The 25657-nt window shown below is 35.7% G+C and overlaps 1 protein-coding gene across 4 annotated transcripts in view; it reads right to left on the bottom strand.

The window, feature by feature from the left end:
• Positions 1 to 25657, bottom strand: part of EPHA5 (EPH receptor A5) — a 367821-nt gene that overhangs the window by 25376 nt on the left and 316788 nt on the right. For all 4 annotated transcript variants that reach the window (XM_061145871.1, XM_061145872.1, XM_061145873.1 and 1 more), the window contains 6 exons: positions 24076 to 24143; positions 22671 to 22796; positions 21773 to 21958; positions 5921 to 5982; positions 3882 to 4091; positions 582 to 731 (listed from right to left, as the gene is read on the bottom strand). In XM_061145871.1, the coding sequence (XP_061001854.1) occupies positions 582 to 731; positions 3882 to 4091; positions 5921 to 5982; positions 21773 to 21958; positions 22671 to 22796; positions 24076 to 24143 (802 nt within the window). The remainder of the gene's footprint in view (positions 1 to 581; positions 732 to 3881; positions 4092 to 5920; positions 5983 to 21772; positions 21959 to 22670; positions 22797 to 24075; positions 24144 to 25657) is intronic.

Genomic DNA, 25657 nt, shown 5'->3' with positions numbered 1-25657 from the left:
TTATTTTAAGCTTGAATTATTTCTCCATATGGGAAAAAAACCAGCTTTTTTTTTCTTTTTACAAAATTAAACAGACAATATAACTCTTCCTATACTTTTAAATGTAAAGAAACATAGATTATTTCTTTTTATTCTCTAAGAGCATCCACTGTTAAATCAATATCATTCATCCTTTTCATATGGAGTACTAGCTCCTTTTATCAAGTGCATGTCATAAAAACTTGCCTGTCAGTATTCATTCTTTGATGGCTCTTTTTTCATTTTTGAAAATGATACTGACATGAAATGAGTGAAACATGACGATAGTGTAGCTAGAACTGTCCTGGCAAGGGACTAAGCTTTTACATAACAATAACTTGCTTTCCTTTTGCTAACTTATTTTGAGGTTTTATATAAAGGATTTTAATAACAACAAAACAGACCAGAGGTTAAGCAAAGAGCATTTCACTTTTTTAAGTATCTGTCATTTTCAGAAATACACATATACACACATTTACTTGTATGTGTGTGTGTATAAAAATCTCGTGACTCAGAGAACTATATCTCATTTCAAATTTTAAGGGGACTAGTTCTGTACTTACATCTTGGTTGGTCATTTCCCAGTAGGGTCTTTCTCCATAAGACACAACCTCCCACATCACGATTCCATAGCTCCAGACATCACTCGCAGAGGTAAACTTTCGGAAAGCTATAGCTTCTGGGGCAGTCCATCTGATTGGAATTTTGCCTCCCTAAAATTGAAAAAGAATAAATAAAATTCCCGCATACTTCAAATGTATCTAGGGATACGCCTGCCTCTCTGAAAAGATGTAGAAAGAGATGTAGCATTTTTAAGTGAATCTGTTTGACAGCATGCAGTCTCCTTTCACATATCTCAAGCCCATAAGCACTTGTAGACTGACTACTAATTGGCTGTCCAGAAGGCTTCTAGTTTAAATTCTGACTGACTGCTGGAACACATACAGGACCCACATCTCAATTACAGTATCAGGATGGCAACTTTAAGTGGGGAAAGCAGGCAGTAAGGCAAATCAATAAGGTACACTTTGAAAATAAAGGACTCAAATTCCCAGGGTATCACTTTTTCCTTTAATATAGGGATTGTAAATAGAAATTTTTGATTGCTGAATGCAACCCTGAGAAGTTTCAAAGTTAATAAGACAAGCATGAAAATCAGATATATTAAAAAAAAAAAAAACTTAGTTATACTTTCTCCTGACACTGTGCAATTTCTTTTAGACTTGATTTCTCTTATTTTTTGTTGTCATACTTCTATGTATATTTGACCAAACTGCTTATATTTAAAAGTAAAAGGCAAGTATCTAAACTAGAGTCAACCAAATTAAAAATTATTAAAATTAGGTTATGGGGGAACACTCACAACGTTATCAAGTTTGGGTTTTTCCATGATAAAAACTATATTTGGTAAGTTTTCTCTTAGTCTACAAAATAAACAATTTTATATCTCACCCATTTCAGTGTAAACTCTTTTCTCTTAAGTTTTAAAAAAAGAAAAATCCATGCAACCAAATATTTCATCTATAAGCAAATATACCTTAAAATAGAGACTGAGAAAGAGAAAAACGTGGGTTTTAAATATTTTCTTGGAAGAAACTAAAATATATTTTCTGTTTTGCAGGAAGAAAAAAATTCAATTCACCTCCTAGAAGAAAATGGGACTTAAATTGCTCTTTACGAACTAAAGTTTCAAGACATATGAAGAAATAATAATCTCATGTAATGATTGAAATTGTTCTGTGAGTTGACATTAATCTGAATTCTTCAAGCTAATTTTGAATTATTTGCTCTTTAGACATATGATAATACCACTTTAAGAAGACTCTAATGAAACATACTTTTGTTAATTAAATATTCATAGGCAAGATCACATCATTAGGCTGACTAAGTGGCATTGGGACGGCCTATATTACTATTATATATAATATTATATGTATTATTATATAATATATGTATACACACATATGTATACATAATAATATATGTATTAACATATATAATAATATATGTATATATAAATAGCTGTTCAGTCGTGTCTGACTCGTTGTGACCCCATTTGGTATAGCAGCTCACCAGGCTCCTCTGTCCATGGAAGTCTCCAGGCAAGAATACTAGAGTGGGTTGCCATTCTCCAAGGGATCTTCCTGATCCAGGGATTGAACCCAGGTCTGCATGGCAGCCAGATTATTTACCTTCTGAGCCACCAGGGAAGCCCTTCCGATTTCTCTTCAAACTGTAATTTGTTGATTATTTTAAACTTCAGCCTGGAAGTCTTCTCCTGGTCCTCTGACCATCATATTGTACATCAGTATTATCTGAAGTTCCCTCACTGGCTCATCTCTTAGTATATGGATTTTCCACAAAGTGTAACCACACCCCATTTCAGAGGAGTAAATTTTGAGGGCCTCATTTTGGCTTCCTTCCCCCTCCTTCTCCACTAGCATGACACATTTACACAGACCTTGACAAATTCACTTCATGCATTTATTAGTAACTAAGACACCAACCAACCACACTGGGAACACATTTTTCTATAAACTCAATCCTGTTTAGGCCAAGTTTATTAAGTGTAACTCTAATCCCAGGAGAATCCCTACTTGAGGTTTCAGTTAACAGAAATAATGACAATAGTAATTAGGTCTAGAAGACAGGAAAATCCCACCAATTAATTTATTGATTTATTAAGCTGACCATGGAAAGTTTTGTTTGCTTAGGTAAGTTACTCTTGACCTTCAGCATAGTGTAATCTTTAATGATCCATAAATCACAACACAATGGAAAAAAAAACAGCCTTATAATCTAAAATAGACTAAAAGAAGTAATTTTAAAACATTGAATTAAATTAGAAAATGTGAACATTTAGCATAAGTGATGGCAAAAGTATTCTGTATTGAAACAAAAGTTAACCACATTGTATAGTGAAAAAGATATAATGATAAATTCCTGCCTTCATAAGATGTTTAAACATTGAGGATGTTTTGATGAACTTCAAAAGATTTAGAACAAGTTTAGTTTATTGTAAGGTATTAAAACTCAAGAAATGCAGTACATAGACTGCCCAGGAAATTCTGTTGCATCATTACCCATAGTTTTCTACAGAAAGAACTGTCAATTATATTACAATGATTCAGGAAGCAATTACTTTGCTGGAAAAGGGTGTTGATTTATGCTCATTTTGACAATATGATTTAGTGACCAATTTTCCATAGAAGTGGGCTTAACAGTTTACAAAGTATAAAAGAAAAGCAATTAGGCATTAAAATACCTCCAGTAAATCAAAACTTTCTGAAGGAATAGCTCTTTTATTCCCTATCATGTGAATATTTAGAAGGCAGCTTTAGCTATTTACGTACTTGTTTTGTACATGAAAAAACTATGGTATAGGGTTGATGCTATCCCAAATGCTATACATGTTTATATATTCACATATAAAGCATATGAATATATTCAGATATATAATATGAGCACATATTACATACATACATATATTGTATGTTAATATATGTATATATTTATTACTTTTAATACAGGAGATTCTTTAACTTTTACACTTAATACTGTATATGATTTTTATCAGTTGTATCTACTCTGAACCAAAATTTTTTATTTTCAGTATCTGTAGAAAAAAAATAAACAATTAAGACTCATTAGGCGAATACTCAGCTTATCTAAGTTTAATATTTGAATTTTCTGACATCTAACAAGGAAAGTTATTTGGACTTTTTTAGCCACCCTCTCTGTTTCCTCACTCTTTCTTCCTATATTGCAGGAACTTCTTTTTCTTTTGGCTATTTCTTTTAAAATCTTTAAATATTCAATGTCTCCAGTGTAGCATTTCAGAAATGCATTCTGTTAGATCTTACCCTTGTGGTGTAGGCTGCCTCAGGATCATCTTCCAGGACCCTGGAAAGCCCAAAGTCAGACACTTTGCACACAAGGTTACTGTTGATTAAGATGTTTCTGGCAGCAAGGTCTCTATGCACGTAGCCCATGTCGGAAAGGTATTTCATTCCTGCAGCGATGCCTCTCAGCATGCCAACCAGCTGGATCACAGTGAACTGCCCGTCATTTTTCTGTAAAGATTATACAGAAATATTAGTCCTGTAACACCTATCACTGGGGAAAGATACATAAGGATCTTCCTTCAATCCCTAAATTAATACATACTGCTACCAAATTCACATTGCAATTTCTATCTGAAGGAGAATGGAAAAAAAATTAAGCAAGACAGTAAACTTGATAACTGTATCAGTTACCAAGTGTATACAAAGTGTCCTCTGCTTGGTGAAAGCAGATGAAGGCACTGAAAACCCTCGACCAAAATCTTATGTATTGCTGCTCGTTTCTGCATTGTAATTCCTTTGTTAGTCATCAGAAGAGTGTTTTCATCACTCTAATTTAGTGCCTGCTTTGGGTTAACACTGCACATTTTAGAACTGATTTAAAAGAAACTGTTTGGATAGGCATATTGGGGTAAAGAAGTGGCCAGAGGAAATAAGTGAGATTCTGCAGTAGCAGATGAGGGAGGGAGGGACTGAGCAATGACCAGGGGAATGTTAGTATTTCTGGGAGGCTCGCGGGCACTGGATTTGGTGCAGATGCAAGAATAAGGCTCAACTGATGCTTATTTCGAAATAAAAGAATGATGTGACCTTACGGGGCTGATAAACTTAAATATATGTACAAGAAATTTGGCAGCAGAGTCTGGTAGAGGCTGGAGACTGGAAGAGACGTTCGCCTTACCACTGGACCCCTGTCATATTCTTATTATGGTAACTAATGCCACTGTTGCTTCACTTTTCTACTCAATGACAGTCGTTGCTATTTGAAGATGAAAGCTTGCCAGTCCACAGGTTTAATTAGGCCTGCAAATACGTTACATTGTTCAGTACATACTATTTACTAATAAAATGAGTAGCCAACATTTAACATTTGGAGACTTGCATAGTAAATTCTTTTCCTAAAACCCAGAGGATCTAACAACATTGACTACCATCTATTATCACATAATGATTCTTCAAATACAGAAGTAAAAATAGTGGCTGGCCCGCAGGGGAGGTATGAGTCTGTTTGACTCTTTCATTAGTATAGATGATTTTCACAGATTTTATAGACATTTTCCCTGTTCTGCCTGATATTACGTATTTTGAGAGAGTTAAATACTTATATTCTTTTTAAAAATTTATTCATTGTGATTGAAAAATTACAATGCAAAAAATTACAAAAAAAAATTTATAATCTTGTGTTGGTTTCAGGTGTAGAGTAAAGTGAACCAGTTATACATATACCTATATCTACCCTTTTTTAGATTCTTTTCCCAATAGGCCATTACAGAGTATTGAGTAGAGTTTTTTGTTCTATATGGTAGGTATTCATTAGTTATCTATTTTATATATAATAGCATATATATCATTAATTTCAGTCTCCCAATTTATCCTCCTTTCCCCCAACTGGTGACCATAAGTTTGTTTTCTACATCTGTGACACTATTTCTGTTTTGTAAACAAGCTCATTTGTACCATTTTTTATATTCCACATATAAGCAATACCGTATCATATTTGTATTTCTCTGTCAAACTTACTTCAGAGAGAGTTAAATCCTTATAAAAGATTCTCTTTTTTCCCTTTCCTTCATCCCTATCCTCCTTTCTTCCTTCCCTCTTTTATTTTTTTGGGGGGAGGCACATTAACATACATTAAATAAAACCCTAGAGACATGTAATTTGGATGTGTATAAGTTTCAAGCCAATTTTCAAGCCAAAGTTAATTTTTGTAGTACAATTATCCTGACTCCAGATATTTCTATTTAAAATTTAGCTTTAAGGTGACTGGATTTCCACTTCAACATCACAATTGGTATATAAATAACACTTTCAATAGTTGCATTTATCTCAAATCTTACCTTTAAAAATGTATCTAAAGAACCATTTTCCATATACTCTGTCACGATCATCACCGGTTTACCTGAAAAGAGCACAGTGGTATAAACTGCTGCTTTTTTATGTTGTAGTCTTATCTAGGAAAAGTTTGCGTGCTAAGTCGCTTTTGTCATGTCCAGCTCTCTTGCATCCCTATAGCCCACCAGGCTCCTCTCTCCATGACATTCTCCAGGTAAGAATACTGGAGTGGATTGCTATGCCCTCCTCCAGGGGATCTTCCCGATCTTCCTGACCCAGGGATCAAACCTATGTCTCTTGTGTCCACCAGAGTTGGCAGCAAGTTCTTTACCAGTAGTGCCACCTTCCCCTGGAAGCTTTTATTTTAGTGTGGAAATATATATATATATATATAAAACAGTCCTTTTTGAGTAGCAAGTAAATTCCTGGCATGATGATATCTTAGTATATACTAAATGGAGTCAGTGAGAAGACAGTATCACAAGAATGATAAAGATTGACATTTAAGATACAAAAAAAATTTTTCAATATCAAAGTCCATTTATGTAGACAATGAATTCAAGGATGAATTTCATTTTAATAGAGGTAATGATATGAAGTGCCAAGTAATAATATCCAGCAAACAAATTCATCTTTCTCACAAGTTAGTTCAGTCGCTCAGTCGTGTCCGACTCTTTGCAACCCCATGAACAGCAGCACACCAAGCCTCCCTGTCTATCACCAACTCCCGGAGTTTATCCAAACTCATGTCCACTGAGTCAGTGATACCATCCAACCATCTCATCCTCTGTCGTCCCCTTCTCCTCTTGCCTTCAATCTTTCCCAACATCAGGGTCTTTTCAAATGAGTCAGCTCTTCGGATCAGGTGGCCAAATTATTGGAGTTTCAGCTTCAGCATCAGTTCTACCAGTGAACACCCAGGACTGATTTCCTTTAGGATGGACTGGTTGGATCATCTTGCAGTCCAAGGGACTCTCAAGAGTCTACTCCAACACCACAGTTCAAAAGCATCAATTCTTCGACGCTCAGCTTTCCTTATAGTCCAACTATCACACACATACATGACTACTAGAAAAACCATAGATTTGGCTAGATGGACCTTTGTTGACAAAGTAATATCTTTGCTTTTTAATATGCTGTCTAGGTTGGTCATAACTTTTCTTCCAAGGAGTAAGCATCTTTTAATTTCATGGCTGCAGTCACCATCTGCAGTGATTTTGAAGCCCAGAAAAATAAAGTCTGACACTGTTTCCACTGTTTCCCCATCTATTTGCCATGAAGCGATGGACCGGATGCCATGATCTTAGTTTTCTGAATGTTGAGCTTTAAGCCAGCTTTTTCACTCTCCTCTTTCACTTTCAAGAGGCTCTTTAGTTCTTCTTCACTTTCTGCCATAAGGGTGGTATCATCTGCATATCTGAGGTGTCAACTGCATATTGATATTTCTCCTGGCAATCTTGATTCCAGCTTGTGCTTCCTCCAGCCCAGCGTTTCTCATGATGTACTCTGCATATAAGTTAAATAATCAGGGTGACAATATACAGCCTTGACGTACTCCTTTTCCTATTTGGAACCAGTCTGCTGTTCCATGTCCAGTTCTAACTGTTGCTTCCTCACCTGCATACAGGTTTCTCAAGAGTTCTAAATAGAAACTCTCATCCAGTCTAACTGCCCTACTGATGATCCCTGGAATATATATTGCATTCTCCCAACTTTATTTCCATGTTCTTGTAATACTTTTACTCATGGCTACCTCTCTGTGCCCTCTGTGCCACATACCTACAATCTCTATCAATCCAAATTTTTCCATCCTTCAAAACCCTGTTCTAGCTCCTCTTGTTGTCTGGAAACATCTCTTGTAATCATTGTTCTGATGGATGAGGTCCTCCTCTATTCACGTCTGATATAAAACTGTAGCTGGACAGACTCTGAAGCCACACTGCTTGGCTTTGTATCCCAGATAAATCAGTTACTATCATATGATCTTAGGCAAATCAGTTCTCATCTGCATACATCAGTTTTCTCATCTCTAAAATGGAGAGACTAATGGCACCTGCCTTACAGAGTTATTGTGAGTATCCCCCAAGTCATATTACTATCCAATATGTGCCCATCACTTAGAACTTAAATTTACTACATATCATTATTTTATAAACTTTATAAACTTTGTGCATAAATGTCATTGCTAGATGTAATTTGACCAAGAGAATAGGTCATATTTTACCCTCATAAAATTATGGCATTTTGTGTGTAATATGTCTGTGATATAAGATGAAAAATATAAGATCAAAAATATTTGCTATATGAAAAAATACCTAAAACAAGGTTGTTAGTTTTATCACTCTACATTAATCTCACTATATTATAAACATGTCCCTTTATTCTTTAATAAATGTATACTACATACAATTTTAGGGCTAAATTAAACTGAGAAAAAGATCTTATGGTAGAAAAATTCTATCTTATATGTCTATTAGTTAGCTTTTTATATAATAAGGGAAATGGGGCCTATCAATTATGAAATGCACTATAATTAACTTAATGGCATTCTCCAGAAAGGTACCTGTATTTTACTTGAGAAGTGATTCATTCAGGTCATAGAATTAGAACTTTTAAATTTATTCAATCAACATTACCTTGAAGTGCAAACAGATATAAAAAGATAATTACATACAAAAAAGAAACCTCTAGGAAGAAAAAGGAGTTTTCATTCCAAAATCACTTAAAACTATTTAGTATAGTAAGGTGTATGTGCGTGTACTAAGTCACTTCAGTAGTATCTGACTTCTTGTGACATTATGGACTGTGGCCTGTCAGCCTCCTCTGTCCATGGGATTCTCCAGGCAACGATACTGGAGTGGGTTGCTGTGCCTTCCTCCAGGGTATCTTTCTGACCTGGGGATCGAACCCATTTCTCCTGCATTGCAGACGGGTTCTTTACTGCTGAGCCACCAATAGTTCAGTCTAATTTCTCACTCAGATAATTATCTTCTGTTAAAACACTTCAGAATATTATTCTTTGAATGGAATGTGACAAGTAATACTATAAAGGCAGATTGATTTCTCTCCTCCTCTTTAAAGTTTGTAAAAGTTATAAAAAAAAGTTTGTCTAAAATAATTTATCATATATTTGTAGTATACCTATGTTAGGTAAAACACCCCATATGTAGAAAATGCATTAGAGATGTCATTTGACTTGAACTTTGAAAGTGTCAGCGTTGTAACAAAAGGTGACAGGGACTCCAGGAAGAAGAGGCAGCCTGTATCTTGTCATGAAAGAGCTTGTCAACTTCAAACACGGCTAGAGGCCTGGATTTTCCTTCTTAATTCAGGAAATGACAGAGATGAGTTGGGGAACACTGATTTTTAAAATTACTGGAAATACAATACCAGAAAAAAAAAAGAAAGAAAAAAAAGAGTGACTCATGTTGTATTTGTAAATGGCCATGGCAATAAACAACAAAAAAAAGATTACAAATGCTTTTTCTCCTTAGGATTATTGTAATCTAAGTTCATGAATTGAGATATGCTCCCAGATTCAGTTCACTTCAGTTCAGTTGATCAGTCGTGCCTGACTCTTCGTGACCCCATGGACTGCAGCACGCAAGGCCTCCCTGTCCATCACCAACTCCTGGAGTCTACTCAAACTCATCTCCATTGAGTAGGTGATGCCATCCAACCATCTTACCCTCTGTCGTCCCCTTCTCCTCCTGCCCTCAATCCCTCCCAGCATCAGGGTCTTTTCAAATGAGTCAGCTCTTCCCTCCCAGATTAACTTCATTTTAATGACACCACCACACCCATTCAATGGACCTCAGACAAACTACTAAATAGACAAAATTCTGCTTTGGTTTGTTTGGTCTCATTCTATCTTAGGGCTTATTTCTGACTTTCATTAATGTTGAAACCCCTTTTCTTTCAAAAGTCCAGAATTAATTAATAACTGTTTTGGCACAGGGACCAACATGTCCAAAGTTCCACCAGCCACAATGCTGGAATATTGAAACATCCTGCTATACCAGACATCACTCCTTCATCTGTCTGATTTCAGGAATTCAGAAGTACTCAGAGATGAAGCTGAGTAGGCATACAAAAGGGACATGCGGGTAACCTTGGCTTTAGCTTTTTATCAAACAGTATGGAAGTATTTAAAAAATTTATAGGTATTAGCACCAAAGAGTGTGTACTTACTGAAAACCAGCTCTGAACAAACTAGAAAAAAGGTCTCCGTTTTCAGGAATCAGCCTGTGTTTCCAGGAATCTGCCCTGTGAAGCTCTTTGACTTTCATTTATAGAAATCCACTGAGGGAGTTGTCAGGGTTTAATCGGAACTGGAAGAACTGAATTCCAGCAGATATCCAGGGGATAGAGTCAAAGCTTTCCTTCATCAGCATCTCTCAGTCCCCTCCATGTGAGCAGACGCTTTGTCCATCAAAGTGAAGGCTTTGTCAATATCTACGTTTACCTCCTCTATCCCAAGTCTTTTATGATTGCAGTACCTCCCCTATATCACTACTGCACAACCTTCAGGTTCCTTCTGTTCTCTTTTTCTAGAATTTCTTCTTTGCATCTGTCCTCTAATTTTTTAGACCCTCTTCTTACAGTATTGGGTTAGTGTAAATATTTATTACTGCTCTCCCAAGATCTCCTGAGCAGGAGTTGGATAAATCCCTATGTAAAAAATCTCTTTCTTAGGCACATTTGTTCCTTAAATTCAACCCAAGTTCACTGAGCTTAGATGAAAGAATTCATAATCTAAAGAGAATGAACTGATCATAAAATTACTGTTATTAAATAGCATATATTTGGAAACAAAAAGTGGTTATTTTTTTAGGGAGGTAGACACCTTGTGTCTCTCCTATAAGGTTTTTCTGGGGTTCATCACCTAATTTTAAAAGTCAGATACGTTATTTATGACAGTGTAGGTTGTATTTTCAATAGCAAAAATGTTATTTGAAAAATATGATAGGGACCTAAAATGCCTCTCACATTTCAGAAAATGCTGCTGCTGCTAAGTCGCTTCAGTTGTGTCCGACTCTGTGTGACCCCATAGACGGCAGCCCACCAGGCTCCCCCGTCCCTGGGATTCTCCAGGCAAGAACACTGGAGTGGGCTGCCATTTCCTCCTTCAATGCATGAGAGTGAAAGTGAAGTCACTCAGTTGTGTCCAGCTCTTCGCGACCCCATGGACTGCAGCCCGCCAGGCTCCACCGTCCATGGGATTCTCCAGGCAAGAGTACTGGAGTGGGTTGCCATTGCTTTCTCCGTCAGAAAATGGGGGAAAAACAATAAAAATGCATATTTGCAAATAAGCATGACCTTCTTTTGTTGACAAGAATAAGAAAATTTCATGATCCATCTGATTATTTTTTATGCTTGAGTCATTTTAATGATAATTATATTTAGTTTGGCTTATGTTTTGTCTCAGTTCCTGCTAGCCTGCAAAAATGACATAGCAATAATTAATGTGGCTTACTCTAACCATTGTAAACTCAATAAAATGGCATAAATCATTTTCCATTATCCAGTTGAAGTACAGACAAAGAGTAGATTTGTCAATAATTTTGAAAGCATATTATAAAAAATCAATATAAAAAGAGCTCATAAAGCATGTTAAAACATGATTTTAATCTCAGAGTAGAGTTTTTATATTACTTTATGTTATTTACTAAGGACCCAGTTCAGGCAGAATCTAAGCAGTAATAGAAACAGATTATTCGAGGAATTTGCCTAGGTCATATTTTATCACTGTGTATTGATAATCACAAAACAGCTACAGTTTATTGATTTATTGAGTACCCACTTCTTACAAGTCATGATGTTAATTTTAACTGTCATCAAGATTCTGTAACACTGATATTACAAATGACTCTTTTCAGAGAGAAAAGTGTGGCTTAGAAAGATTCAATGTATCACCTGAGTTGATTAGTGCAAGCTATAAAAAACAAAGCTGGGAATCAAATTCATGCCTACCTGATTATGAAAGCTGTTCTCCTTCCCTCCACACTATGATGCCTATAATTTCGACATTTATTTTAAATTTCATTTTATAACTTAAAAGATAGTCTTTTGTGTTGTATTAAGTTTGATAATCATGACTGTGCCACACCAACCAGCCCATGCATTAATGGTAGATCTGGTGGGAATTCAGTTGCTTTCAATAAATAACATATTCTTACGTACGATCATTACTTATGGATGATCCAGGCATTCTGAAGTGTTCAATAGTGAAGTGGATAGGTCTCGGGTTCCATAATACTTATGTGAAGAAGCTAAAGTGTTCAAACCCATAGAAAAATAAAGCAGAATGGTGGCTTTAATGGTGGCTGACAGTGCCTTGGGAGGGGAAAGGAGGGATTTCCGTTTCATGGGTATGTAATTTCAGTTATGCAAGACAAGAAGTTTCTAGAGATTAGCCATACCACATTTTGCTTACAATGAACAAAATTTTACTGTGTAATCTGCACCTAAAATTTTAATAGGTTAGATATCATGATATGTGGGTTTCTCTTGCCACAATAAAACAAAACTTCATCTGCTGCCTTACTGATTTTTTTTGTTGCTTATGGCCAACAAAATTCAAGAAAGGAGAGAACACATCATTTCTGGTAAAGCAGTCTCTTTTCATAAGCTATCTCAAAATCAGGTTAAACAAACTTTGGGGAATGTTGACTTAGCCCTTGCTTTTCAGAGCATGGCCCTTGACAAGTGGCATAGCTATCACCCAAGAGAGAGCTTGTTAGAAATGCAAAATCTCAGAGCCCAAACCAATCTATGGAAACAGATTCTGCATTCTAGCAGTATCTTCAGAGGCACATAATATTTTGAGAAATACTGAACTAGGCCACATCACAAGAGCTGTAGCTAAATCTGGGCTTATTCTTTTATTTGCATTGATACCAACCTGCTTTTCTGAAACCATGAGTGCATCAGGAAACATATGGTACCACTTAAGGGTGTAAGGTAGCATTTAACTTAGAAATATCATAATTCACTGGAAAACAGCTGTCAGTTGGCTTCTCTTAGAAACATTTTATAAGATTTGTAAATAATTAAAAGTAAGCCTATGCTTATAGTGGTGCAGTTGGTAAAGAATCTGCCTGCAATTCAGAAGACAGAGGTTCAATCCCTGGGTAGGGAAAATCCCCTGGAGGAGGAAATGGCAACCCACTCCAGTGTTCTTGCATGGAAAATCCCATGGACAGAGGAGCCTGGTGGGCTGCAATCCATGGGGTGGCAAAGAGTTGGACACGACTGAGTGTCTGAGCATATTATTATATTTATACATCTGTAATTATATTTTGCTATGCCATTCTATATATTTGGCTGGTATTCCATTTAGTGCATTAATACTTGTAGGGTCTTAAAATTACTTTTATTTTTATTCCAAGGGAAGCTTGGAATAACAAATATCACAATTCAATTATTAGGGGTCAAACAGAAAATGGGATCTTGTGCTTGTAGTAGGAATAGATAATGCTTATTAGCAGTGAAGTGGGAAGGGAGGAGATTGTATGGGGCAATCAGAATTTAGCAGGGCACTGAGATTATTTTAATTCCACTTATAAAATTATGTCATTTTAATTTTGGGAAAGATTATAAAATCAAAAACCTCTATACCTTACCTGAGACAGGAGCATGAAAAAGCTAAATGTTTCTATTAAGCAGAAATTTCAAGCTTTCCATAATATCCTCTTTTATTTCATATTGTTTACATTGATATAAACTTTTTCATTAGCTGCTCATTTATCAAGTTAAAAATGAATTAGAACTTGCCTGACATTAGTGAAGGTGGATAATTACTTGTGAACTCAGAGATTATCAACTTTGCACAGGAGCTGAGGAATCTAAGAATTAAAATTGTGACAGCTTTCTTTCATTAATAATAAAATTTACTTTAAATCACAAGGTTTGATTTGCTAATAGTCAATCTTTGAGTCAGTAAATCTCTCTTTCTACAGGTATCTATCTTTCTGGTGAGTAAGTTTTAGATTTTATCAGAGACAGCACTTGGAGAAAGAAATGGCAACCCACTCCAGTATTCTTGCCTGGAGAATCCCAGGGACAGAGGAGCCTGGTGGGCTGCCATCTATGGGGTCGCACAGAGTCGGACATGACTGATGCGACTTAGTAGCAGCAGCAGAGACAGCACTTGTAAATATCTAATAAATATTTTGTTTATTTATTATACCTCTTTCTATGCCCTCAAAATGCAAAACAAGTATCTGGGGGCAGCATGTTGTAGAAAGAAGAACCTGCAAGGCTTGAATGGAACTTGCAAAGAACTTTCATGAAAGGACAGGGGATGAATGAGAGGAGTCTGGTAAGAGCTTAACTTGAAGATGTAATAGAAGAACAGATATCTGGCATCCATTCTACTTCAGTGTTAAATTTATTTCCATCATGGTTTATCCTGATAATGGCTCATAGAACTGTTTCATTTTGTAAAACGGAAGATGTAAAATAGAAGCATACTCATACTGCAAACATTTTCATTTATACTTTCAGAGTTCAATCTTATATAACTAGATGCTTATAAGCCTCTCAAAAGTAACTTGTCCACAACAGAACTACTGATTACCAACCACAGTCTTGCTCCTCCTGCAGTTTTCCCCATAAATGGCAATTCCTTTCTTTAAGGGACTCAGGACAACAGTAATTTAAAATTATCATCGACTCTTCTCTTTATCTCACATTCCACATCTAATTCACAAGAAGCTTTCCTGCGATTGCCTTCAAAACATCTATAGAATTCAACTACTACTCACCATCTTGTTAGATTACTACCCTGATCTAACCCTAATGAGATGTGAAAGACAGTCTCCTCACTCTCTTTCCATTTCAACACTGACTTCTACCATCTGTATTCAACACAGCATCCTGACTAACCCTATTAATGTAGAAATAAGATTCCATCACATCTTGGCTCCAAAGCCCATATTAAGAGACAGTCTTTGCAGAGACCAAAATGTTCACACACCATCTAAGCTCCTATTACATCTTCAAATTAAGCTCTTACCAGACTCCCTTCATTCATTCCATTGTAGCAACATTGGCCCTGTGGTCTCTTGAGCATTCTATGCAAGTTCCATTCAAGCCTTGCAGGTCCTTCTTTCTACACTACACTGTCCTCAGATATCTGTAAGGCCCACACCTTCAATTTATTCAAGCATTATTAGGCAGATCTTTCTCTAAAATAGAAACCAACAACTCTCAATAGAAACAATCCATAATCTCCTAATTTAGCGCTACTTTTTTCATTTAATGTATTGTAAATATATTTGTTCAATTAGTTTCTGTCTCCCCAACTCAAAGGTATGCTTCATAAAGGCAGGAAATCAGTTTGTTTAATCTCCACTGTATCCTACTGATTAACAAGGATAGACACTTAGTATGTGATCAATTAATACCTTTTGAATAAAGAAATGTTTCTTGTCACATGTATAGTGAATAATGATATATGAAGTTAGTAATGTACACTGTTTAAGAGTTTGGATTTTGGAGTCATATAGAATCATTTTAAAATCTGGTATTATCCTATGCTATAGTTATGATATCAGATAAGGTATTTAACCTCTATAAGGTTAAATTTTCCTATCTGAAAGTTGAGAACAAATATTATCTTCAGGATAGCATTGTTGTGCACATGAAAGGAGACAATATGTAAAAAGTATTAACATAGCACATTCTTAAAGTAATGTTAATGATCAGTAGTGGTTATATCCTTGGATTGGGAAGATACCCTGGAGAACGAAATGGAAACCCACTCCAGTATTCTTCCCTGGGAAATTCTATGGACAGAGGAGCTCGGGGGACTACAGTCCATGAGGTCCCTACAGAGTCAGACACGACTTAGCAGCTAAACAGCAACAACATCCTTTATTTGAACCTATGTGTGTCTTTAGCTCTGAAATATATGTGTGTGTAGTGTATAACTGCTATATGCAAAGTCTTGTGAAAAGATCCTCATGCACTTTCCTTTGTACGCCTTTTAACTTTTTTCCTAAAACACTCATGGTTTTATAGAACAAAGCTATTTAAATTAAACTATAAACTTTATATCACTTTAACTCATTTAAAATTTTTAGATAACTGCAATTTAGTCATTGAGTCATTTAATATTATTATTCACTTTTTAAAACGTATTTTATTTATTTATTTTGGGTTGTGCTGGGATTCGTTGCTGCATAGTTTTTTCTCTAGTTGAGCTCTCAGTGAGTGGGGGCTGCTCTCTAATTGCGATGTATGAGCTTCTGACTTCAGTGGCTTCTCTTGCGGAGGACGGGCTCTAGGGTGACAGTTTTAGCCTAGCTCCCAGACTCTAGAGCACAGATCATAGTTGTGCCACATGGGCTTGGTTGTCCTGTGGCATGTGGGATCATCTCAGATCAAGGATTGAACTCATGTCTCCTGCACTGGCAGACAGATTCTTTACCACTGAGCCATCTGGGAAGCCCAGTCAATCCTGTCTTTTTCAAAAAAAGGGTTAAGGTTACCTAATGTGTCTGGTCCTATGACAGACACTAGAGGCACTGTAAACACATAGCAATTTCAAGAAGTTCATCATGTAGTAGGATAATATATTTATAGAGAGATAACTATGATATAATGGGCAGCAGATAAACACAACTAGGATTTGTAAGATTGTCTCTGGCTGAGAATTCATTCATTCAACAAATACATGAAATCCTACACGTGTTGAGTGCTGGTCTAGAAACGGGTGCATCTGTGCTCAGTTGCTCAGCTGTCCGACTCTTTGCAACCCTATAGACTGTAGCCCACCATGCTTCTCTGTCCATAGGATTTTTCAGGCAAGAATACTGGAGTGGGTTGCCATTTCCTCCTCCAGGATATCTTTCCAACCCAGGGATTAAACCTGCATCTCCTTCATTGCAGGTGGGTTCTTTATTTACTGAGCCATTGGGGAAGCCCTGATCTAGCAACCTGGAGGTGAGCAAAATAAAACAAATGTAGAGCTCGGATGCTTTCCTTTACTCAACTATTGAGTAGCTTACTCTATGCAAGGCAGACAGTGAGGACAGAGGGGAAAATTAAGATAAATCATGCTGGTCTCATGGAGAATGTCATATTTGAATAATCTTGAAGGTCAAGTAGAGCTGAGGAAAGTGGAGAGGACATATTAGGGCTGAATGAAGTAACCAAGGGGAAGAACAAGAACTAGGTAGAGATTCTGGAAAAGAAATAGTGTAATATGAAAATATGACCAAATTATATCAAGTATCAAAATAAATGTATTCTGCTTGATTTGTTTGCTCCTGGTGATGAAGCAGGAGAGAAAAGTGATTTTGTAAAATGTATGGAATGGACTGATGTCCATTGGAAAATATCAAAATGGCAAGACTAGTTTGAAGACTGTTGGAATAGCCCTGGGCAATATATAATAAGGGCCTATAAAATAAAATGGACTTTATAAGATAGAAAATACTATATTTGAAAGATAATTACAAATTTATATAATAAGTAGGAATTGTCTCACAATTTAAACAATTAATTGTCATTGAATGTGCTATCTCCTCAGACACAGAAAGAAAAATAGGGAGACATTTCTTTCATTGTTCTCTAGCATTTTGTTTAAATTTATTAATTTTACAGGAGAACTAAAATATAACTGGCTTCCCTGGTGGCTCAGACGGTACAGAATCTGCCTACAATGTGGGTGACTGGGGTTGACCCCTGGGTCGGGAAGATCCCTAATGGCAGGTAACCTACAGTATTGTTGCCTGGAGAATTTCATGGACAGCCAGGCTACAGTTCATGGGATCACAAAGAGTCGGACATGACTGAGCGACTAACTCTCACACACACACACACACACACACACAGACACGATATAACCATGAATAATTCTAAGACATAATTGAAATAGTTATTTATTCAATTTTGATAATATTTCCATGGGTGGGAAAAATAAATCTTAGAGGACCAAGAATGCTACAGTGGATAAATTATAATTTCCCTCTTAAATTTTGTTTCCTGAATCTATTTAAATAGTAAAAGTGGCTCCATGTATGTTATATTAAAGCATCTTGCATTGCGAATGAGTCAATTAAGCCAAGAACTGTGGGTTTTTACATCATTTGTCATAAGGCCTCTGTAGAATATATATCTGTTTATGATGTGTCCTGTTTAATAACAAATCACAGAAGGAATCTGAATGAGGGCCCATGTTTCTGGCAGGTGGGGTAGTGATACAGGAAAGAAGGTTCATGATGGCACCACCCTGAGCAGTGCTACTTCAGGCTCCCCACCTCTGCTTCAATCAGAAAAATCACAAGATTTAGTTGCACTTATGTCTCATTATCTGTGTGCTGCAGGTTGAGAATAATTGCTGAATAAATTAGCATGAGATCAGAGAGCATGAAATTAAGGACACAAATAAAGTGAGTTGCAACATGGTAAATTAAAAACAAGTTGAAGACTTCCTAGGTTGAACATCAAGAGCTACATTTATTAAGGGGAAATAGTTTCAACTCATATAGAACAAATAAGACAAAGAAATATTTTAAATATTTACATTTTGCTTTACACATATGTGTAGCTTCATGACAGCAACATCAAAGAGAATATTCGATCAGAAGATTGGAAATGTTAAGTCTGTATTTTCAACCACAGTCCTGGTTTTTTAAACTAGACTTTCAGAATTTAAAGATGATCATTTGTTGATGATGACATTTGCTTCCAAAAACAAAGGTCTCAAATGCATATAAAATAGTATATGACAAATTCAGTTGTCTTACTTTGAGAAGTTTAGTTGTCTTTTATTGTCTCAGCCAGAACCATTCACATAAAACAAGTTCTGTAATAAATTAAGGGTCTATAAAAGTAGGTGAAATATTAGCTATAGTAATTTTTAGATCTTGTATAGTATTATCTGGGGGTTTCCCTGATGGCTCAGATGGTAAAGAATCTGCCTGCAGTGCAAGAGACCTGGATTCAGTCCCTGGGTTGGGAAGATCCCCTGGGAAGGGAATAACAACCCACTCCAGTATTCTTGCCTGGAGAATTCCATGGACAGAGGAGTCTGGTGGACTACAGTTCACGGGATCGCAAAGAGTCGGACACAACTGAGCCACTAACACTATTATTATCTGATGCATTTACTTAAATAGATTAAAATAAATACTTATTCACTAATACAATTATCTTTAATTTTATTCACATGCAAACATATCTTAATTTCATCTGCATACAATTTTTATAAGGTAGGTATGATTTTTTTTTGTGTGTGTGACATTGAGGCTCAAAATTAACTAAAGTGGCATGGATTGGTTCAGGTTTAAGTGTAATGGGTTTACATAAATATTTAGGATGTTTCTGCTTCTTCAAGGAGCAAATATTTTTAGCCAGGGAGCTAAAAATATATATGCAAGAAAGAAAAAAATAAATGAAAGATCTGAATAAGAGGTTTGGACAAAGTAAGGAATACTGCAGAAATTTACAAAAATCCTTACATTAGCACAGTGTTCAAAAGAAGGAGGTTATTTCAGGGGTAAGTGATGAGGAATTATTTTGTGGAGGTGGTGATGGAATTTGAATAAGGTTTTGAAGGAACTGCAAAGGTAGTTAGGTTTCAGAGAAAGAGGCAATGTAGGCAGGGTAACATATCAATTAAAATGGATTAGTAACGACATGGATATGCAGAATTTCAGAGCCCAGGAAGAGAGATAAATGGAAAAGTAATAACCATGTATTTATTAATTACCTGCTCTGTGTCATGCCCATTTAAACGTTACTTGTATTAATTCAAGTCACCTTTGCAACATCACTATGAGGCATTCTTATCCCATGTCATTAGTGAGGAAACAGGTTCTGAATGTATCACTAACTTGTGCAAAGCCACATAGTAGTTCATGGCAGAAGCAAAATTAAAATCAGCGGATAGATCCCTAGCCCATGTTCTTGACCATTATGCGGTACTGCCTTCTGTGATCATAATAGCGATCTGTCCCTCTTCTACATATTACAGCCTAACTCTTTACAGGGTAGATTGGCTTCCTACATATAGCCCTTAGTTTTACATATACCCTTGAGGAAGTCATGGTCAGTGTTTATTCGAGGAAGCGGAATTTAACAGTCATATTAAGGATGAAAAGAAGACATAAAATAAATCAAAGATTTTGTATATTATTATACTGTGACTGTCATTAAGAAGTATGTTTTATAATAGATAATACCTTTTTTTGCATAGCAAATGACTACTCAATCACTGTTAACTCCTGTTTCCACAGCATCTATCCCCGTATATGCTATCACTAATGTCCTTCCAAAGTCCTTCCTTTCAGATAGAATATAGCCCCGTTCAAGTTCTGATTTCATTTTACTGGCCCTGTGACACTCTCCCTCACATCACATTCTAACCTAAAATATTCCTCCCCATTCATCATAGGACATGATTTTTTGTAAAATCTATTTTATTCCCTCAAAAAATATTTATTTTATTTGTCTCTCATTTGCCTCTTGCCCCTGCCCCTTACCTTTTTTTAGGCATCAAGTGGAGGAAAGAAACACATCTAAGTTTGAAGAAACCCACATGTCTGCAGGTAATTTTATTTCTGTGTTAGGTTCCTCTATAGGCATTCTTATTGGAGATGTGTATCTCTCTGTTTCATAGAGAAAAACAATCTTCCAGCAAAACAGGCTGATTCAAAAGCTCTGTCAAGCATCAACATTATACTCTTAGCTAAGGTCTTTTTCTTCTGTGTTCTCATCTGTGACCTACTGTGAATGAATCATGATTTGAGAATTAACTGGTAATAAATCAGATACATTTTTTTTGTTTCTTTTGTTCCTCTTTATTGTGAAAAAGCCGTCTTTATTGTTGCTGTTGTTTTTGTTTTGTTTTCCATATTTAAAAGCAAAATGGTAGAAATGGACATCCAATCAATTACATTACTTTGTAGAATAAGAACACTTATTGAACATACATTGCTGCTATGCATATTTGGCATATATCATTTAAAACTGGATTAATAGAAAGTGGAAGTTGAACCAATGTTTAAGAAAGTTTAAAGAGTGTTCCTTGCCAAATGTTTCAGATGATTTTACAAAGTGGTATGTAGGGTATGAGGAATAAGGGAAGGAAAGAGAATACATAGGAATGGCAAAGAGAAAATGGATTAAACGAAAATAAAGGCCTCAGTTATGTGTCACATAAATACTTTACTGGATGACTGAAAAATTATTTGAAATCCTTATACTGGAACACTCAACACACAACCATATTTACAAGAAATTAACAAGAATTTGACAGATGTGAAATTTTAGCTATTTTTGAGTAAAAAGAGGATTTGCTTTAATAAAATAATTAGTCTTAAGGAACGTTCCCAGTCTTCTGAGGTTATTGCTTTCTTTAGAACTATTAAAATATCTCAACCAAAAAAAGGAATAAAAGAAATACACCTGGCTATAAAGAGCCACTTAAAAGGTGGCAGGCATCTAGGGTTACAGTAATCCTATTAAATGTTAAACTTCAATGCCTCAATCAAAACTTTGAAGTTAATATTTTTTATTAGGATAAAAAGTGAAAGAGCCAAAAGGAAAAAAAAATGATACTTTTACTGCTTCTTTTATCTGGAAACATTTTCTCTGGTGCTGAATTCATAGTAAGTGAGTTAATCCAATATGTTTAAAATAATAAACAGAAATTCAGGTTCATTGAAGATCAACTTTGATAAGAAACCACCGAAGTATAGGACACATATTTTGAATATCAGAGAAATTCTTAATCGAATTATTATGCCCAGTGTTCTGTGTATCCTGAAATTAACAATAACCTAGTAGAAGAAATTCAGATATTCATGATAACACACACATGCACAGTTTGCCACTGTACTTACTTTTGGTCACGACACCCTCTAAGTGAATGATGTTAGGATGGTCAAACTGCCCCATGATACTTGCTTCCCCTAGGAAATCTCTGCGCTGTTTCTCAGTATAGCCTACTTTAAGGGTTTTGATCGCCACAGGTAATTCTCTCTTTCCTGGAAGTTTCAAACGTCCACTACAAACTTCACCAAATTCACCTTGTGATAAAGATGTAGAAAACACATAAACTCATTAAACATCTTTACTCTAAAATAGTATTCTAAAGTTCTCTTAGAATAGTAAGGTTTAGACAAAACAAAATTAAATGGGAGTCCAAATTTCCTTGTCATTGCTGAAAGACATTAATTGTCCATAGGGAAAAAAACACCTATGGGTGATCATGAAACACATTGGGGGTTACTAGTTTCATCTGTCTTACATATAGAAACCTTAATGGAAACATTAGAAGGAAACCAAAAGCAACTGACTGAAAATCACTTCCTTCTTCCTTTGCTTTCTACTCTAGCAGTGACACTAATGAGAAAATAAGAAAAGATCATAGCAGGACAAAAAGGAAACAATCTTAGTGAAGAGATGATTCATACACAAAATAATTGGATGCTTAAATTTTGTAAATCTTTCTGGGCATTACAAATTACATATGTATGAAATATAATAAATAGTAGATAGTAAAACACCATGTTTGAATATTTATTTTTGCTGGTTTATTTTTTTCATAAGCTAGACATTTGCAGGTTTAAGTATGAGCTATGTAGAGGGTAGTAGTAAAATATGATCAATTATATACCACTTTGAAAGCAAGACAGTTACAGAAGATTAAAAACATCTTGAGTTAGATCAGAACATTGATATATTACACTCTATAATATAAACACAAGTTAAAAGTTCAAATTAAACACACTGTCTTACCTGCTCCAATAACTCTCTCAATGGTGATGCATGAAGCTTCTATCTCCTTGGCAAATTCATGGACAGCTTGATTGGGGTCCTCATAGGTATGTGGATCAATATAAGTTCTTACTCCTGGCAGTTTAACTGCAAAAATAAATGGGCATTAAAATAGAAGTGCTTTTGATGGATGAATGAAATTATAAACATTATTAACGTGCAACTATGGCTTAAATCCCTAATTTCTAGAAGTGGCAGAGCTGCAAGGACAGACTCTTCTCCTGAGTTATAGGAGTCGTTTGTACAACTATCTCACTTTTATAATTGTAGAAATCTGGATTGCTGGCATACCCATGAAGTACATATGTGAGGACATATTTGAATAAATACATCTTTTAGCAGTTATGTTCAGGGAGTCAGTCTCTGAGGCAAACTAAGACACTTTTGCTTACCAAACTGAACAATGAAATGCTATTGGCTTAGTTGTCGGTTTGTTCTATTATGCTTTACTTAAAATCTCATCACAGATGATTTAGTTTTTATAAAAATAAATTAAAACAAATTTTCTGGTGCTTTGGTCCTATAAGACTGACATAGAAATCAAAAGAAAAAAAGAAATTCACTCTATTTTTACTGCAGGGCATTATACAAGTCTCTCATATTTTATGAGCCTCAGTTTCATCATATTTTAAAGACTACCAATATCACCCTCAACAATATTTTTTGAGAATAAATAACAGTAAACAAGATAGTACTGAAAATTGGACTCAAAAATTCTTTCATGACTTTGATATGGCAGAAAAACAAAAACAAACAAAAAAAATCCCACTCTTTTTGTCATTTACTTGGCAAATCAACTCACACTGTACTCTATCTAAAAATGAACATATTAAAATAATAAAATTAGAACCCATTTAGGCTAATTTTTAAAGCTCATGAATAAAACTTGATTTTCTGCATTTCTTAAAAGTGTAGTCTTTTTCAAGTCATCAACAAGGTTGCTGTTACAGGATCTGCTCAGGGAAATTCCTGCCAAAATGCTAGAAAAAAGAAGAAAAATTTATTCATTTATTCTGGTGGTTTTATCTAATGATATATTTCTATTGACTATTGCTAGGAATTAGAATTGGCCTGGCAATACAGTTTGATATATAACAACTTTTTATAAAGCAAAAAGTTTTTGTTTTCATTATTATAAGGAGAGTTTGCTTTAAAGAACTGAAAAAAACATTAAGGTATTGCCCAGGGTCAGCCAGCAACACCGCAAGCCCAGGAATGTACCAAAAACACTTTTTAACACAATATTTTTGGTCAGTTTTTACAAATCTTTGCCTGAAAAGAAGCCAAAGTAACAATAAAGTCTCCCCTACTTTGCTTTATTTTCTTTTTTTTTTAATTTTTTTTTTTTTTTTTACAGTTTGCTTACTGTGCCCATTATGAAAATGCATCTTTTCCTCTTCCGGGTCTTGTTTGGCTTTGCTGTAACCACACCGCCTGGAACAGAGTAGGCCATGATTAGCCACATCTCCCAAGTGGTGAATCACATCAAGCCCAGAAGCACACAACACAATTGAAATGACTGCAATCTTAAGTGATTTTCACACCAGCAGGATGGAACACCAATACTCTTGGATGAATCGTATTTCCGCAGACAGTATCCCTTATTCCTGCCCAGATTTCACTGAGAAGTCTGAAGCTCTCCAAATCTATTTTTAAATATCACTTCACCATACACCACACACCAGACACTTCTCTGTTCCCTTCCTCTTTTACTTTTTTTAACCACTTCTGAGGCCCCCTGCCTTTTTCAGATGAACTGCCCCAATATGTCTCTGATTCAATAGCTCCTCCCTTCAGCACCTTACATTATCATTTTTTAATTTTTTTTTCCTCTTGTTTTGGAGTCTTTAGTTTCTCTGCTGGCTCTTTTTCCCTCGCACCCACTCAGAGATCACTGTCAAGTTCCCAAGGTCTGCACCCCTCTCAGCTCCACTCCCCAGACCTTAGTCTCTCCTGTTTTTCTCTACTAATTTGTAAGTCCTTTTAAATCTGCTCTTATTACTCACAAAAAGCTTCCCCTCTAATGTTCACTGATGACATATTCATTTGTAAATCCAATGACTTTTTCTTAATTTTTAATCCATGATTAATTGATATCCCTAACTAATCCTTTTCTGATGTTTCTTACTGCTCTTTTCATTTATATGGACAATTCCCTATGTCCTCTGCCCAGACTTCTCTGGTTCGCTCCTGTCGATCTAGCCATTTCCATCAACTTAATTAATAACTCTATCCCTCTGATTTTATCCTTTCAAGAGTTATATTTTTATTCTCTGTAGATTTACTTTATAGGAATATTCCCCAGGCATTCACACTCAACAGATTTGGGCGGGGAAAAAAAAACAACAACAGTATCTTTCTCTTTACTTTCAATCTTGATCTGCTTCCTTCTTTTCCTCTTAACACTTCCATGGCCTTGGTACCTGGTCAAAGCCCTATGCTTGTGTATCTCACAATAAATTTGTTGTCAAATCCCAAGCATTATATAACATAAAATCTTACGGTCCATCTCTTCCATCTCATTAGTTCTACCCCTTCTTCAATTAAAGCCTTGTTCTTTTTCATTTGAATTACTATCAGTGCCTCTGAACTGATGCCCTTGAATTCTATAACTGCTTTCCTGAACTATAGTAGACATGGCTGCAGCCACATTACCACAGATGAGATACCCTTCTATTATGTTACCTCTCTCCTGAAAACATTTCAATAAAAAAGTAAAGATTCCTAAGTGTGGCCCCAATGCATACTTCCTACATCATCTCCAGGATACTTCTCCATGCTTCCGTATGTTCCTGTATACTGGTTCCTACACTTAGGAGGCTCTTCTTAACAATCTCCAATTAATCCAAGTCCAGTTCAATTGTTGCCTTCTTTATGTCCCACCCCCCAGCCATTACCCCTGCTTAATTCAATCTTCCTCACTATGAACCCAATAGTTTTCAGTATTC

Source organism: Dama dama, chromosome 6 (genome assembly GCF_033118175.1).
Source record: "Dama dama isolate Ldn47 chromosome 6, ASM3311817v1, whole genome shotgun sequence".
Lineage (NCBI taxonomy): Eukaryota > Metazoa > Chordata > Mammalia > Artiodactyla > Cervidae > Dama > Dama dama.
Note: the sequence above shows the minus strand (reverse complement) of the source record. Positions and strands in the feature narration are given on the sequence as shown.